Source organism: Chelon labrosus (assembly GCF_963514085.1).
Source record: "Chelon labrosus genome assembly, chromosome: 15".
Lineage (NCBI taxonomy): Eukaryota > Metazoa > Chordata > Actinopteri > Mugiliformes > Mugilidae > Chelon > Chelon labrosus.
The window spans coordinates 19,275,815-19,293,642 of NC_140348.1; the positions used below are offsets into that span (position 1 = coordinate 19,275,815).

General features: G+C 42.5%; 2 protein-coding genes across 2 annotated transcripts; both read left to right on the forward strand.

Annotated features, from left to right (window-relative positions):
* Positions 1-7,369, forward strand: LOC311500574 (calpain-2 catalytic subunit-like). Its single transcript, XM_084562065.1, has 21 exons — positions 1-913; positions 1,015-1,084; positions 2,194-2,312; positions 3,159-3,292; positions 3,399-3,567; positions 3,667-3,750; positions 3,830-3,915; positions 4,005-4,079; positions 4,169-4,329; positions 4,429-4,598; positions 4,687-4,698; positions 4,831-5,042; positions 5,209-5,245; positions 5,396-5,461; positions 5,565-5,622; positions 5,712-5,776; positions 5,922-5,990; positions 6,076-6,154; positions 6,748-6,864; positions 6,971-7,029; positions 7,116-7,369. The coding sequence occupies exons 1-21, from the start codon at positions 677-679 to the stop codon at positions 7,137-7,139; spliced, it is 2,103 nt and encodes a 700-aa protein (XP_084418191.1). The 5' UTR covers positions 1-676; the 3' UTR covers positions 7,140-7,369.
* Positions 7,370-7,762: 393 nt separating this feature from the next.
* LOC311500575 (calpain-2 catalytic subunit-like) lies at positions 7,763-15,459 on the forward strand. The gene is made up of 21 exons (XM_084562066.1): positions 7,763-8,047; positions 8,506-8,575; positions 9,238-9,356; positions 9,451-9,584; positions 9,667-9,835; positions 9,919-10,002; positions 10,136-10,221; positions 10,942-11,016; positions 11,313-11,473; positions 11,580-11,749; positions 11,853-11,864; positions 12,012-12,223; positions 12,558-12,594; positions 12,688-12,753; positions 12,841-12,898; positions 12,995-13,059; positions 13,883-13,951; positions 14,042-14,120; positions 14,226-14,342; positions 14,439-14,497; positions 14,586-15,459. The coding sequence occupies exons 1-21, from the start codon at positions 7,811-7,813 to the stop codon at positions 14,607-14,609; spliced, it is 2,103 nt and encodes a 700-aa protein (XP_084418192.1). The 5' UTR covers positions 7,763-7,810; the 3' UTR covers positions 14,610-15,459.
* Positions 15,460-17,828: the final 2,369 nt, after the last annotated feature.

Sequence of the window (17,828 nt, forward strand, 5' to 3'; positions counted from 1 at the left end):
GTGTCTTCAAGACCTGTTTGATTAAGACTCAGCTTTACAGTACTCAGGATAGAGGATGTGAGCACAGAATCAGGATATAAAGTCAAACCTGCTGGCTGCATCCTAGGTCAGATTGTCACTGATATCCCATTCTTAATCCTAATCTGTTCAACAGCTGCTTCATTACATATATCACATATATCACACATATAATCTCTTCTTGTACACCTCTGTTGTAGGAAAATACCTCTATTTTTTATTTATCATTTGCCACTTCTATTGTTTATTATTACAAAATATAAGCCAAGCAAATAGCAGAAGACAATAAATGTGAAGCATTTCCCACAACACAGACACTTAACCTTGAAATGAGGCAATGGTAGTGGGGCTTCAAATTACCTTTAGGTGTGTCTCTGTTTGTGTTTCAGTTGTGGTCACGGCCATTTCAATATGGATTTGCCTAGGGTTGCAGCTGCCTGCTCAGGTTCATTTTACCTGTTCACTGGATGCCCCTCCCTCTCTGTGGTTCAACATCACATCACCTGTGGCAGATATAAAGGAGACAAAGGAAGGACTGGATCCTGTGTATCCTGGTGGAAGACCAGCTCACAATTCAGCACAGCTCAGCTCAAAAAGAGGGACATCCAATCCCCACCGTCCAAGTAGTCGAAAATACTGCACCAACTGAGAGGTAAGGATGACTTCCACGGCAGGTCGACTGGCCCGTCAGCAGGAGAGGGAAAAAGGAATTGGGACCAACGTGAATCCAGTGAAGTTCTCCCAGCAGGATTATAAGACTTTGCGGCAGCAGTGTCTGGAGAGTGGACGCCTGTTTGAGGACAACTGCTTTCCGGCTGAGTGCAAATCCCTGGGCTACAACGAGTTAGGGCCTTACTCATCAAAGACCAGGGATGTCGTTTGGAAGAGGCCAACGGTAGGAAGACAAATACAGTTTGTACAACAATTAGAGTATTTCATGTAGGGAAATTTATCAAAATTTACTCAAAAGTGTCCAACTTTTGCGATAATCTGTAGGAGCTGTGTTCCAACCCAAAGTTCATTGATGATGGAGCCACAAGGACGGATATTTGTCAAGGTGCTCTGGGTAAGTGTAAGGAAAAAGGATGAATAATTCAAAGAGGAGCGTTGGCTTTGTAATGCATACAGTCAAAAACATCCCAGTAGAGAAACCCTCAATCCTTTCTACTTTTAATCTTAAACAAGGAAGAGGTTTGTTGGCAAATGCTCTTTACAGGTAAACACCCCCAGGGGTGTAGCACCAAATTCTGGGCCCTGTACGCTCTTAATGTCAGTGGGCCCCTATGCATACCAGTGCACGAAGCGCGCGAGGAAAAAAGAAATTGGGGGCATTTATTTATAACTAAACAAGCATAAATAGGGTTTTAAGCTAAAATCAGATCAGATTATATTGATGACTGGTTCTTTCATTCATGACCTGAACTGATGCATTTGGCCTACTTGTGCTCAAACACCTATAAACATTAGGCTACATCTGGTTTGTGTACTAACGTTTTTATCCATGACACATTTTTCAAATAAACTATCTAATTTTTCAATAAAATTGTTCTTCAGCTTGTAGAAAAAGACATAAAGCCTTGCTAAAGCCTTACACGAGATGTAAGGATGTAATTTACATCCCAGTGAATGCCCACTGACTCTGGACCACGACAACGTTAACGTTAATTGGATGCAGTTACACAACAAGTAAACTCGGTTCACCTTTCGGAAAGAAAGCAGTTAACAGTTGCTTCCCCTCATTCTGCCTTATTTATTTTTCTTCCTTTTGTGTTTTTTGGGCGGCATGATGACAGCTAGCCTCCAGGTCATCCAGTCTGGGTTTACTGACATACTTGTCGCTGGCCGCTGTCTATGGGCGGACTAAACCATTTTGTGTCTGCAAGAGGGGGCCCCCAGAATGTCCAATATGTTGAGAGGGCTGTGACACGAAGTTCATTCTCTCAGTTGATGTTATCAATATATTTGAAATACATTATGACACCAATTAATTGGAGGGCCCAATTCATTCCCGAAAAATAAATAAATAAAAAAATCTGGATTTTCATGGGCCCTCTCCCTACTCGGGCCCTGGGTAATCAAGTCCCCTTTTCCCCCCACTACCACGCCCATGAACACCCCAATGGTACCTAATCTCAGAAGATGTGGTCATGTACTGTATCTGCCCTTGCTGTGCAGGTGACTGCTGGCTCCTGGCTGCCATAGCCTCTCTGACTCTGGACCAGCGGATCCTGGCCCGCGTGGTGCCTCCTGGTCAGAGTTTCACCCGAGATTATGCTGGAATATTTCACTTTCAGGTCAGATTAAAGGCCTTTCTGGTTGGATCACTGATACCTGAAAATGACCTGTTTAAAGGAGAACTAGTGTTTTTTTTTAACAACCTGGACCTTATTTCTGGCATAAAATACTTGTTTACTCACCCATATAACTTTGGTGTCATTTGGAGTCGTTCGGACGATATTTAGATCCGCTTATATCCATACAGTGGGAGTGACTAGGGCACCGAAACGCAGCCTCTATATAAAGCATTATCTGCCACGAAATTCGTTCATTTCACCAATATGTTGTTATGATACACTAGTGCTATTCCCAAATATCGTCCAAATTACTCCAAATCACACCAAAGTTATATGGGTGAGTAAACAGTAGTATTTTATGCCAGAAATAAGGTCCAGGTTGTAAAAAATGGTAATTCCCCTTTAATACAAAAGCTAAGTGAATGAAAACCTGCACACGGGTAAGACACTCCAAGGTATTGAATTGGGAAACCGCTAACATCGCTTATCTGATACCATCATCAGTCAAAATGACAACTTTTGCTCTCGATCAATAATTTCAGTATATCAAGCCTTGTTCTGTTGATAGATGCTTGTTAATTACACTCGATTCACTCAACAATAAACGTTGAATGCCATTTTACTGATTAATAATTCAGCAAAGCTCTTGTGCTTGCAAACAAACTTTCACCAGTCCATGTGGATGGTAAGAAAAGATAAGGTCATGTTGATTTAAAGACAAACTGTGAAAGCCGCAGCTAAAACATACAACCCAAGGTATCACACGTTTGAGTCACAACGCAGGACAGCTGAATGACTGCAGAGGATTTGATGTTGACTTTACTGACAGAAGTGTCTTCTGTTCAGTTCTGGCAGTTCGGCGAGTGGGTGGACGTGGTGGTTGATGACCGCCTGCCCACCAGAGATGGAAAGTTGCTGTTTGTTCAATCAGCAGAAGGCTCCGAGTTTTGGAGTGCTCTGCTGGAAAAGGCCTACGCTAAGTAAGGATTATTCCTCTTATATATCTTGCACCATCCAAACCTCAATGCGCATTAAATGCACAGTGCTGACACAGCCAGTCTATTCACATCCCTCTGTGTCCTGCAGAGTCAACGGCTGCTATGAGGCCCTGTCAGGAGGGAACACTATCGAGGGCTTTGAGGATTTCACCGGAGGAATTGCAGAAATTTACGACCTAAAGAAGGCACCACCTAATCTCTTTCAAATCATTAAGAGGGCTCTGAGGCTGGGTTCACTGCTGGGTTGCTCTATTGACGTAAGTCTTATTTTCGTAGGGATTTACATGACAATCGTTGCAAACAAACTCCCAACAAGACATCCACTGATTGGAAAATTTAACTTGGGGTGCTTTCAGATCACCAGCGCCTATGAGACAGAGGCAGTTACAGCTCTGAAACTTGTAAAAGGACACGCATACTCACTGACTGGTGCAGAAGAGGTATGTGAAATATCTTGTGTTTTTCACGATCCTGCGTACAAATTACTTTCAATCGCAAAGCCTTACTTTCTCCTTCTAGGTTCATTTCCAAGGCAAACTGGTTGAGCTGGTCCGTGTCAGGAACCCATGGGGTCAGGTGGAGTGGACAGGGGCTTGGAGTGATGGGTACGTTTTCATATTACGTATCCACGAACCATCAATCACCACCGATTAATGTCAAGATTATCCAACAAAACATGTCTTATCAAAAATAGATCCAGCGAGTGGAACTACGTGAGTCGAGACGATAAGTCAAAACTGAACCATGTGGGTGAAGATGGAGAGTTTTGGTAACAGTCTTTCACCTTTTATTTAGCATATAAGCTCTTTAATAACCAAAGCTGTTGAGTTGTAGTGAGAAATGCTTTCCTCTCCCTAGGATGTCGTATTCAGACTTCATCAGACAGTTCTCCAAGCTGGAGATCTGCAACTTGACCCCAGACACGCTCATGAGCGACGACGTGGGCCACTGGAACCATTACCAGTTTGAAGGGATGTGGAGGGTCGGCTCCACCGCTGGCGGCTGCCTTAATAACCCAGGTTGATGAAAAAAAAAAAAAAAATCCTGCGCATCAGAACAAGAGGCCCCATTAAGCCGCTTCATAATAAAGAAGACATATTTTTGTGTGTCTGTTCCAGCCACGTTCTCATCCAATCCTCAGTTTATGGTGTGTCTGGAGGATGTGGATGATGATCCCCTAGATGGAGAGGACGGATGCACCTTTCTGGTGGGGCTGATGCAAAAGGATGGACGTCAGCAGAGGAGGCTTGACCGCACCCTTGAGGCCATTGGCTTTGCCATTTATAAAGTATCTTTGAATAATTTCATATTTTATTTCATTTTATTTTTTTGAAAACAACCGACTGATTTGCTAAAATATTTTCCGTTTTTTTCAGGTCCCGGATGAGGTTCGTATCTTTTCCTTTACTTAAATGTGAAATGCAAACCACATGTCACAGCATGCGTTGCTTGACTGCACTGTAAATCTCTGCAGCTGTTTGATTTTCCAGCAATAAAACCCTTCCCTCGTCAATCTGCAGTACAAGGGCCGCAGCAATGTCCACCTGGGTCCTGACGTCCTGCTGCGACAGAGACCTGTGGCCATGAGCAGCACCTTCATCAACACGCGTGAAGTGTGTGACCGCTTCAAGCTCCCCCCGGGCGAATATGCCATCATTCCTTCGACCTTCCAATCTCACAAGAATGGACGTTTCATTCTCAGGGTGTTCTCAGAGAAGACGGCTGAAACCAGGTACCTGTGGCTGAGACATTTTAGTTAATGCAGCCATCTAGTGGATAAAGCTAAAAATCCAGCTAGTTTTTTTCTAGAGGAAAAGACTTAATTTATACTTGACAAGATTTAGTGTACATGCTATTTTTATACACCGCAACAAGTTATGCATTTCTGTTTATTTTAGTCCATTGGAGGAGGACATTAATGCTGAACTAGAGGAGGTAAGAAAGTGCTTTAAAACAACTTTTTAAAGATATTCTTTTTCTTTCCACTTTTGTGTTGTGGCTAAACAAACCGCGTCATACCATAAACTGAATTCGACCATATTTCAAAGAATATTTTTTCCATTCATCTGCGTCTTTCTTTCACAGGAGGAGATATCTGAAAGTGACGTGGATGCTCATTTCAAACATCTCTTCAAGCAGATTTCCGGCGATGTAGGTTGAGTAACGTGAGAAATGACAGCAAATCAAACATTTAAACGGTCCTGAGGCGGATTTATAATTAAAATTCAAATAATAACAAGCACGTTTCAAACAGGACATGGAGGTGTCCGTCTTTGAACTGGTGAAAATCTTGAACAACGTCGTCTCTCGCCGTAAGTGGAACGAAAATGGATTGATTTCTACACAGCCTCTTTGTATTGACATACATATTGCACTACGCCGTGTTGTTATTTTCTTATAGGGACTGACATCAAGACAAATGGATTCAGCCTTGAGACAGGTCGCCTTATTGTCAGTCTGCTGGACGTATCCTCTGCAAACATAAAAAAGTCTAAGGCACAGATTCTGTGCTGCTCCAAATATGCCAGAATTTACAGCGCACTACATCCTTGGAGTTAAGATGCATCTGTTTTGCACGGTGAGCTATTTTATGAGCCTTAATGTTCTCCAGAAAGACGAAAGCGCCAAGCTGGGACTGATGGAATTCCACAAGCTTTGGAACAAAATCCAGAAATACCTGGTAAGATGTGATTTGATGTGGTTTCAAAAGAACGTTGGCTTGTGCTTTAGCTCCCAGATGTATCTGCTAACACGCGTCTGTGCAGGAGATCTTCAAGACTCACGACACAGACGGCTCTGGCACCATGAGCTCCCATGAGATGAGAGGTGCCGCCACTAAAGCAGGTAACATGTCACAACCATGTTTAGAGGTCTCAAAAATAGACCAAAGCTCTACATTAAAGTAGTGCGGATGGTAATATAGATGATTTAAAACTAACCACAGTTTAGCTGTAAAGCTATAATTACGTATTTGCTGTATTTTACTTCACTAAATTTAACAGGATTTCTCAATTGCGATTTAAAAGAATCTAAACTACACATTTGGATTAGTGAACCCTAAACTGAGCATGTTACGACCAGTTTTGAGTCACATATTAGGAAAAAAAAAAAGGCATGCACTTTGAACACGGCATTGCATTAGGTTTAAATTGCATCTAAACAATGGGCGCTACAGGAAGGAGGCCCACCCTGACATCATTGTGTGTCTGTGCCTGTGTGCATGGGTTACTGACAGACTAGATAAGCCAGTTGGAGGACTCCCGCCCTGCACATACACTTCATACGTTTATATGTTACCACATGAACAAAACATACATGGGCGAGGCAGTGCAACATAAGTCTTCCACTAATCACCCCGCTAACATCTGAAACCACCTGCACGGATGAAACTGAACCACGCACTCTGACAGGAAATGATGGCTGTTTTCATCCCCCAGGCTTCCACGTCAACAGCGCGGTGCTGCAGGCCGTTGTCAGCCGTTACGCCGATGCACAGTACGCCATAGACTTTGACAGTTTCGTAGGCTGCCTCATTAAAATGGAATTGCTCTTCAGTAAGTGTCAGCTCAGATGCAACACTATTATCACTCAGTATGTCTAAACTGAAGCAGAGTTTACATTGCCAGGAGCCTTATTTTTTTTTGTCCTTCTCCCTGCCAGAAATGTTTAAGGCCCTGGAAAGAAGCGACTCAGGGAAGATTGAGCTGGATTTGCAACAGGTGTGTGGGGAAAAGAGCTAAAGCCACAGATCTGTCGGCAGCCCTGATTTGGAAAGCTAATTGTGTAATTTTGTTTCCTCTTACAGTGGCTGTGCCTGGCGATCTACTAGCTCTGAAGACAACACGAGAAAGAACCCCTTTCCAAGACAATTCACATAACACTTTACATAATAATCTCCAAGCTCTTAAAATGTCTTAACAAAACAATGTCTGGGCATATTTTAAGTCACTTGTGTGTACTTATCATTTCTGGTTATTTGTAGCAGGGGAAAATGTACTCAAGAAGTGTGTGTTTTTTTGCTCTTTGGCTTTTGCAACTTCTGTCAAATGAAAAAATAAAATAAAGAACGAAAGAAAGAAACTAAGAAACTATGGCTCTTGAACTCATCTGTTTCTAAAATGATGTTTAAATAACTGAAATAGATAGCTTTCGCTCTCTGTTTTAGCTATTTTAGTTTGGATTCCCATTTATAATAATTAGTAAGGAATCATAATATCTGTAGTGCTAAAGTGAGTCAAATAAAGTATATATATATATATATATATATACTTTTGAGACTTTAATCCGGTGATTTTCCACCTGTGTGTCTGTATGTGGGCCACATTAAACAAATGAGACAGAGAGGGCTGGCCTAAACAGGTGAGCCAGTACAGGCAGTCTGCTTTAACAATAAAGGGTGTGCACACAGTCGAACTGCATGTATGACAGAGCCTGTCAAACCGCACACACAGACTGAGAGGCAAGCCTTGGACAGGCACAACATCTCAAACTCTTCCAAAAATGTCGGGAATTGCAGCTAAGCTCCAGCACATGAGAGAGAAATCGCACGGCATTGGAACCAATGACCATGCGGTGAATTACCTGAACCAGGACTTCGAGGAGCTGAGGAGAAGCTGCCTGGAGAGAGGTCGGCTGTTTGAGGATGAGTGCTTCGAAGCTCTGCCCTCATCCCTGGGCTACAACGAACTTGGACCAAACTCCTACAAAGTTCGGGGCATCACCTGGAAGAGGCCCAGGGTGAGTGAAGCAGAAACACTAGTAGAAAGTACAGAGAACAGTTGCAGTTATTATTCATCCTAAAAAAAGTGCTTCCCGCAATTGTTGAGATATTTTATAATCTGGAAAGCAAAGACGAGAAAGCTTTCTATATGCATTCATGTCTTATTTTAAGTTAAGGTTTGCATAAGTATTAATTGCATTAATTTTGTTGTACAGCTTTATGTGAGAAGTCACAGGCTACACACTTTATGATTAATAGTTGCAGCCGTTTGGTGATGTAAACTTGTTCCTGCTTATCCACATACCAAATTCTTGAGACTTCATCCAGGTCTTGTCAACCGAGTGTGTTACTTATTTAAAAAACAGATGAAAACTACATAAAATTATAAATCTAACGTAGCATATTGGATATATTGGATATTTTTATTTTATAAATTTTATTTATTCTTTGTTAATGTAATCTTTTTTTCCCTCAGGAATTGTGCTCCAATCCAAAATTCATAGTTGAAAATGCAACCAGGACTGATATCTGTCAGGGAGCACTTGGTGAGACACACACACAAACATGCAAACACACACACACACACACACACACACACACACCAGTATTCAAAATCATCCATCCATGCAGCAATGTCTGCAATAAATTAATTTTTTAAATTTTCAAAAAGTTTCTCACTTTGCAATCAGTCACATTCAAAATGCACTTTGCTGGCACAATAACCCACTTAGGAATGATATATATTTTACATATTTAACAGTTTGGGTGACTTTGCATGCCTATCTTAAACTTCCACATCTCTGACGATAACACAGTAGCACTCTGATAACAGCTCTTCTCATGTGGACTTCTTTGTCGATGTTTGTCGATGTCTTTTGCTTAAATTTTTTCTATCTATTCACCACTGATATGTCACCTAAACCTGTAACCCGACTAATAAATTCCTGTGCACCGACACCAGCTGTCACAGTGCACAAGACACAATACCTCCTTCAGTCCCCTCTGTCTACACCCAGGCAAAATGCATGTGGGTGTGGATGAGTTGGTTTTGTAGCCACTGCACAATGAGAGATGGGACAAAACGGCCGTGCCTTTGCACAACTGAGGTTTTTGTGCAAAGAACCCTCCAAGCTGCTGTGTTTTGGAGAATGAAACTAAGTCTCAGTGTCACATGAGCTCTTTTTATTCTTCATTAACTTGCGTTCAGGTGACTGTTGGCTCCTGGCAGCCATCGCCTCCCTGACTCTCAACAAACAGGTTTTGTCTCGTGTTGTGCCACACAATCAGAGCTTTGAGGAAAACTACGCCGGCATCTTTCACTTTGAGGTACGACGCACCGCCTCATTTAGAATCTCTTCATATTTTATTTGCTGCCTCAGCGGCACAAGCCGGTCTGATGTGACCTGCTGTGTGTTCCCAGTTCTGGCAGTTTGGTGAGTGGGTGGATGTGGTGGTCGATGATCGTTTGCCCACGAGGGATGGAGAGCTGCTGTTTGTTCACTCAGAGGAGGGCTCAGAGTTTTGGAGTGCCTTGCTGGAGAAGGCCTATGCTAAGTACGGAAGAACAAATATCTTTCAGTCTGTTTCCGTGTCTTTTTTTTGGAGCTTTGTGCTTCATTACGTCTTACCCCTTTAGGCTAAATGGATGCTACGAGGCGCTTTCTGGGGGCTCCACCACAGAGGGATTTGAGGACTTCACTGGAGGCATTGCTGAGAGGCATGACCTGAGCAGTCCAGATCGAAATCTCTTCAAAATCATCAGGAAGGCCTTGAGCAGAGGTTCTCTCCTGGGATGCTCCATTGATGTTAGTTTGTTTCACCACAGCATGGCAGTTATCTTTGTGGTATATGGTTGCTTCAACTCAGTGGATTCTCTTTTCCATCTTAGATCACCAGCGCAGCCGACTCAGAGGCCATCACGCATCGCAAGCTGGTCAAAGGCCATGCGTACTCTGTGACAGGAGCAGATCAGGTGAGGATGTGTTTTCTGTACCATCAAGTGAAGCTGCAGCGGTTACGACGGCAAATATATTCTGCACATTGCCGTTAGATGATGCAAATGTTAATTATTGAAAGTATCTGATATCTTTCTACATCTGTGTCAGGTGGAGTGTAGAGGAGAAACGGTGCAGCTGATCAGGATTAGAAACCCTTGGGGTCAGGTGGAGTGGACTGGAGCCTGGAGTGACAAGTGAGTTGTAAGGGAAGCCAGTATGCTCAGGTCATTTTGGGATTTTGGGATCTTCTCAATTTTGCTCTGCCATCAGTTGCAGATCACCTCATGTGGCTTTGAGTGAAATGCCTGGAGGTCAATTCTGTGTATTGCCATAAAATGTAAACGTTTATGTCCAACCTCAAGATCTAGTAGCTTTAGGTTGTTACCCTCAAATGGCAAATAACAAATAGTTCAGTTTATGCAAGGTAAAGTTTGCTCAGAAGTTAGCACTGAGTTTATGAGCATGCTAGCATAGTGACGTTAGCATTTAGCTAAAAGGAGCTGTCAGCACAGACTCACAGAGCCTCACACGCTATAGAGAGCAAGTTCCTTTTTATTAACCCTTCAGTGACATATGACTGTTAACTGATAGAGCAAAGGCATTTTTATTTTGGCTTTTCTCATTTCCTTGTCGTTATCCCTGTTGTGTTGTTGTGGCGACCCAGACTAATTGGAACTTGTTTTTTTCCAACATGCATGTAAAATACACACCCTGTGGACAGGCTGGTAAATCCTGTTGTTTAAAAGGCTGTTTCACTGACACGGGATGCCTTTTTTTGTGGTTGTGGTGTAGGTGGAGCATGTATAACAGCTGTGGCAGTTGGACTAATAACCACTCCTGACTGCGAGCCTGTATATCTGTGCAGAACATTATACAAATGAATATTCCTAATGTGCCGTGTTTCTGTTTTCTAGTTCACACGAATGGAGATATGTGAGCGATGATGACCGGGACAGGCTGACGAATCGCTCTGAGGACGGGGAGTTCTGGTAAATTTCACGGAATTTGCTTTATCCACTGATAGAACTCCTACAAGTGTTATATGTATTTATTGAGCCCAGTTATTAATGCTTTATGCTAAACTGCATTATTTTTTGAAGAACCCTGGTGCATTAACGGGAAACAACCAATCTGTAGCCTTCTTTAAAGCAATACAGAGCAAATTCAGCAACAACATTACGTCAAGGAGTGTGAAGCTCAAAGGTTGTCCAGCAAACAAAAATGTTACGTGCATTCTTAGTTCTGACTCCTGCAACAGAAATTTCCATGGCTGCTTTTTCCGCAGGATGTCGTTCTCTGACTTCCTGCGCCAGTATTCCCGCCTCGAGATCTGCAACCTCACCCCAGATGCTCTATCAGGAGACGAGTATAAGAAATGGGCAGAGTCGGAGTTTGAAGACACGTGGAGACACGGCGTGTCTGCTGGAGGCTGCAGAAACTATCCAGGTACGACTCGACTTGAACGCAGCATTTGTGTTGTAAGAATCAACCCTACGTACTGTAACACTACTGTATTGAATGGCTGCTTGATAACTCCTGCTTCTCCTCTTAGACACCTTCTGGATGAACCCTCAGTCTGTTATAAAGCTGAATGAGGTGGATGACGACCCTGATGATGGTGAGGAGGGCTGCACCGTCATTGTCGGCTTGATGCAGAAGAACAAGCGCCGCAGGAGGAAAATGGGGGAGGACATGGAGACCATCGGGTTTGCCATCTATGAGGTAAGGAGCTGCCTTCAAGATGCATTTGTAAAGAAGAGCAGAGGTTGAATATGTAATGTTTTCATCTTGTTCTTATGTTTAATCTGTTTTTGTCTTTTTCCAGCTGCCTGAAGAGGTATGTAAGACAGAGACCCTGCACCATCCTCAGAAATGAGTATTCTGTTCTGGAAATGCACCTTATAGATATTTGCACATTATAACGAAGATGGTAGGTGCAGGGCGTCCCTGTGTGACCGTTCTGCATGGGTTTTTTGTTTTGCAGTACTCTGGCCAAAGGCAAGTGCACCTGAAGAAAAACTTCTTCCTGTACAACTGTTCTGCAGCACGATCCGAGACCTTCATCAACCTACGAGAAGTGTGCAACCGCTTCTGTCTCCCTCCCGGAGAGTACCTCATCATCCCGTCCACCTTTGAGCCCAACAAGAATGGAGACTTCTATGTGCGGGTGTTCTCGGAGAAAGAGGCAGATTTCCAGTATGTTCCTGCTCCGAACTATGCACAATTTCATAATGACAGTGTCACGGCCGTGCCTCCTGTTCATCCCTTGTGTTTGCGGTGCTTTCCTTTGCGTTGTGTCTCCTGCGCTGCATTGTCTCTCTCTTTTTGTTTTGCGTCTTTGGGTGTGGCACTCCTGGCAGCCACTCTGCCCCCACCTTCCTCTGCCTTCTACAATCACTCACGTCTTCATTTCTATTCGCCTCCGCTGCCTAAAAGCCTGCCTTTGTGTCGCCTTGAGCATTGCAATTGTTAGCATCTTTAATTTTGCATTATAATATCCAAAATGACCATGACTTCTCACTGCTTGCAGAGAGATTGATGATCCTGTAGACTGCCATGTTGAGCAGGTAAAAATCACATCTGTTGATATATAAAGAAAAGATATAAGATGCTTTTAACATTTAAGCAAATAGTTTTTTTTTCTTTTTTGCCTTCTTCAGATTAATATTGATGAAGACGACATCAGTGACAGATTCAAGAGGCTGTTCGGACAGCTTGCCGGACATGTAAGTAAGCTAAAGGTCCGATGCATTATCTTCTCTCTTCTTATTGTCCTTGTGACCAACACAGTGTCTGTGCTTTGCGCCTCTTAGGATGTCGAGATCTCTGCGTTCGAGCTGCAGAGAATCCTCAACAGAGTGGTGACTAAGAGTAAGAAGTTATTTCTGTCTTCTCTTGCAAGCATGTGCAGTGCATGCATTGATGCGCGCTCGTCACAGCGAATTAACCCGTTTTATACATTTTCAGGAAACGACATCAAGACCAATGGGTTTAGTCTGACAACTTGCCGCAACATGGTCAATCTCCTGGACGTATCCTTCCTGTTTAAAGCCAGGTTGTGTCTGGAGACTTCACAAAGCAATTAACCTCTGAACACCTGGATATCTGCTTTTAGACAATACAAGGAAAAGTGTTACATTTTGGGAAATACGAAATAAATATTTGCATTCTTGTTTAAAGCTGGATGAGGTCAGGCCACTCTCACGTCTGTATTTTATTGTAGAATATGTGGGTACAGCCGAGCAAGAAAGCATTAAGTCTCATTTAGGGTACTGGGGGACATTTATGCTTGTATGTTCATCATGGGCGGTTTAGACTTCTACATTGACTCAGAGGCTACCATGACAACGCAGACCCCTACCCAGACCCTAGCACCGTAGCTGACGTGCACCTACAGAGGAATCCAGCAAGAGCTTGGTAGTAGCCTGTTTGTGCTTTAGTATGTCTGGCTGCTTCTCCGGTTTGTTTTGGATCAATACAGATGAAACACATCGAGGAAAGGTTAACTGAGGAGGTTTGGCGGTACAAAGGTTTGCATGACTCGTCTTACAGTCACAGTCGCCATTGTTGAAAGTGAAGCAGGAAATGGCACCACTGTTTGAGCCAGACTGACGAGCGCACAAGTATAAATGGCTCTCATATCTGTTTTAAACCCTCACTTTAAAGTTCTTTCAGCTGAGTAAATGTATATCCAGTGTTGTTCTACAGTCTACAAAAGTGCTGTTCTCTTTCCGTACACACTTTCTTTGCTATAAAAACATGTTTAATCTTTGCTTTAATATTGCATATTCCAGTCTTAGTTGATGCTACACATTACTCGTCAGGTTACAAATCTCCTTGACGTTCTTTTTAAAGAAAGATGGAAGCGGAAAGCTCGGCCTGGTGGAATTTAAGATCTTGTGGACAAAGATTGAGAAATTCCTGGTGGGTTCTTCGTCTGTACTGCAACATATTTTCTTTTATTTTAGAAGACTTGTGATTGCATGTGACCACTCTTTGTTTTTTTTACATTAGGATCTGTACAAAGAGAGAGACACTGACCAAAGCGGCTGTATGAGTGCCTCTGAGATGCGCATGGCTGTTGACGCTGCCGGTAAGAAGTGGATTTCATTAAGAGGGTTTTAGACGATGAAGCAATCAGGACTTTGGTTTTCTTTGCCTCTGTGTTTTCCTCCATTGTGCGCGCTTCTTTCGGCAGGTTTCTCGCTCAACAACGCCCTGCATCAGATAATCGTGGCCCGTTACAGTGAGCCAAGCCTCACCGTTGACTTTGACAACTTTGTGTGCTGCCTGGTTCGCTTAGAGTCGCAATTCAGTGAGTTTTTGGCCTTGTGAACACATTTCCGTCCTACTGTCACACAGACATTACACAGACAGTCAAAATTCTGATGTTTACTTTAATCCACTACAGACACCTTCAAGACCCTGGACAAGGACGGCTCTGGTGAAATAGAGCTGAACTTCATGGAGGTAAGAGACCGTCCGTTATAATGAAACAAAAAAATAAATAAATGCATGGGTGCATCATGCAGTAAACTCTCTCGGTTTTCATCCACAGTGGTTGAATCTGGCGATGCTGTAGACAAGCTATGACTGCCGAAGAATCCAGACGTGTGCTGGGGAGTCATTTCTGAACATTAGTGTTGTTTTCTTTGTTATTTCTCACAATGTGTGTGTGTGTGGTGGTACACAACTTAATCAGAACTTACTGTAAAATTATAATCTCCCACAAATAAGTACGTGTTTATTCAATATTAAATAAAAAAAGCCATTTCTCTGCCTCTGTTCTTATTAACCTAAAATGTTGGGAAATATGCCCAAATTTAAAATGAGCTGCAAGAATATGAATATTTCTCGTCTGTCCTGCCTTTTGTATGTGTAAAAGAAATTGTCTGATTCCAGATTTGATGCCAAACGAAGCTAACACACTTCATGTGGTTGCTTCATAATTAGTGTAAAGACACAAGAATAGAGAATACAGCAGGTTAAACCTATGACAAATCTAAGACAAAATTCTCTAAGTAGCGTTTCCTCAGTTTACTTTGTTTGTCACCACTATTAAATTATATCATCAACAGATGAAGCAATGTTTATTATGATGGAATTCTGACGAACAGCAGGATTAACCAGATGCAGCCATCCGAGCGAAGCTCTGACCCCACCCAGTAAACAGAAGTGCAGCACATCTGACTGGAAACCTGAACCCAGGTCACAGCCACAATGCTTTTTGTCCGCACGGGTGTAAAGTTGCTATTTACACGCCAAACAGAATCTGCGCGAGGCGTTAACGTATGCGGGGTGAAAACACGGTTCCCAACTCTGCTAAACACCTTCTTTAGGTAATGAGGATCACACTTTGACTTGGAGTAATAACATTTAAAAGTAAAAAAGTGGGATTCAAAAATGAAGCTGAATGCAACTTCAGCAAAATGTAAGTGTGATTTATATTGCAATGGCTCATACATGTTGTAAAATGACAAAATGACAATCCTTCATTTAATCCAAATGAATCTGGAGGCCAGGTCAACACCTTGTGCACCAGGGGGTGCCTGGTCTGGTCTAGGTGGGTGGTACATGTCTAAGCAACAGCCACTCGAATTCAAATCCCATCCTTAAAAAGTTTTATTTGAAAATGTCTTTCTTTCTTTGGGTAGACATAACTCGCTGGCCCTGGTCTTTGGTGTCAGACAGTGATGACACTCACTGCCAGCAGATGTCACAGTTCTCATAAATTTGGGTTTTCGGCTGCTCTGACGTCGCTGACTGGGTTGTGGCCAAACTCCCAAAATGCTTGCAGCAGCATGAAGTTTTAATTTCACAGAAAGCTATGCAGCAGCCATTTCCTGCCCTGTGTGGTTCACAGTTGTATTTCCCCTTTTTACAACCGAAAGCTGCTGCGGCTGCCGGCAGCCATTAGCTCTGGTAGTCATGTCTTAAGTGACAGTTAGGAGTCACAGTAAAGATGACGAGCCTAGAAAGCAACTCTCAGAAAGGTTTCCAACTGACCTTTCGTCATATTTCTGCTGATCAAACTGACAACTATGTGACATAGAGATGTCACAGATTCAAATGATTCTAATGTAGTAGTTCTGGTGCAGGTAAACTACAGAGTGTTCTTGCTTTTCTGGAACAGAAGCTAGTCCGGATGTGGGGCGGGTACTCTGAGTGTCTGCAAACCACGAATCCACCTTAAGGAAGCAACCACTCTGACGCTGAAGAAGAATGTCTGTATTTAAAAATAGTTTCTGAGGTGGAAGAGTTTGAAAAGATACGTTGGGGGAAAAAAAGAGCCCTAAAATAAAAAGAAAAATGATAAAGAATGTGTTTCTTCTGTTAGATATCTATTAATACTTCAGGGTGCTATAAACCAGGAAGTGTAAGAATCACTGTATTACTATATATGGGGTGAACACTCACATGTTTCTTCTCACACTTGTCTTCGACGTCATTCTAAAGGAGTGACACAGAAAAAACACATGGAAACCAGAAAGCAAATGTGCTTATTTGTGTGAAAATACACTGATCAGGCATAACATTACAAATACCTTTTTGCTGTTGGTTGCCTTTTTGCTGCCAAAACAAAGAGTGGACATGGGTCTTCTGAGGGTGTCCTGTGGTCTCTGGCAACAGAATGTTGTTGGTGGGGGGCCTTTGGGTCCTGTGGGTTGAGAGGAGGGACCTCTGTGGCTCATCCCACAGATACTTGATCAGTTTTGGATCTAGTGAATTTGAGAGGCCATGTCAACACCTTGAGCTGTTTTTTGTGTTTTTTGAGTTGTTCATAAACCATTTTTGTGTGTGTGCCTGTGTCAGGCTGCATCCTGCTGGGGATGGCTGATGAGATAAGCTGTGGGGAAATTAGGGTGTTACAGTGGCAGGGAACAACAGTACAAGATACAAAAATTAGAATAAGGCAGACAAGAGAAACTATATAAAAAGTAAATACGTTATGGTACAAAAAATATTTACATATTGCATCAGGTTTTCAGTGACTAACCAGAAGCTGAAATAACCAACTTGTATAAACTGAGGGTTGAGGTGGTAAGAAGGTTAAATATACATATTGGCATTCCTGAATATCATGAATAAAATATGAATGAAAACATGAATAAAAAGAAAATGCTATCAAGGAGTGTCATAGCTATGGGTAACATGAAAGTGACAGCCACATGAATCCAAAAGTTCAAAAGTTTCTCAGCAGAACACTGAATTGTCACAAGATGGTCAATGTCATTTACTGCTCCTGTCAGTGGTTTTAATGTTGTGGCTGATCGGTGTATGTCCTATACTGGCCGATTTGGATCAGGACTGTGGAGTGTCCGAGGGGCTTTTCCAAAGGGAATAACTCCACCGAGCAAGAAAGGAAGGATTAAGAAATTAAATGATCAATGTGTTGATGTTACAGTCGGAAAAAGTGGCTGTTGGGTTGAGTCTTATGTAATGATCCTGTTCATCCTAATTTATGTGTTGATTATATTTTGCATTTCTAATCTGAACACGCAAAGTAACTAGTAATATTTAGGCAGCAGAAGTATTTGTACTTTGTTACTTTCCCCCCTTTGGAAGAGGATGAGAGTGGGAATGGTATGGGGCCAAACTTCCCTTCCTGTCAACAGGGCCCCTAATACCCAGCTACACTCCTGGACTTCACAGAGAAGTCCTAGTTTTACTATTCCTGGGGCCCTTTTTAAACACATTCTCCTTTTGTTGCTTGGTTTCTTCTCTTTTTTCGTTGAACCAGTGCAGTTTTCCAGCAGCCATAAACCTGATTTTCACATACATATAATTATTTTGTCTTGCA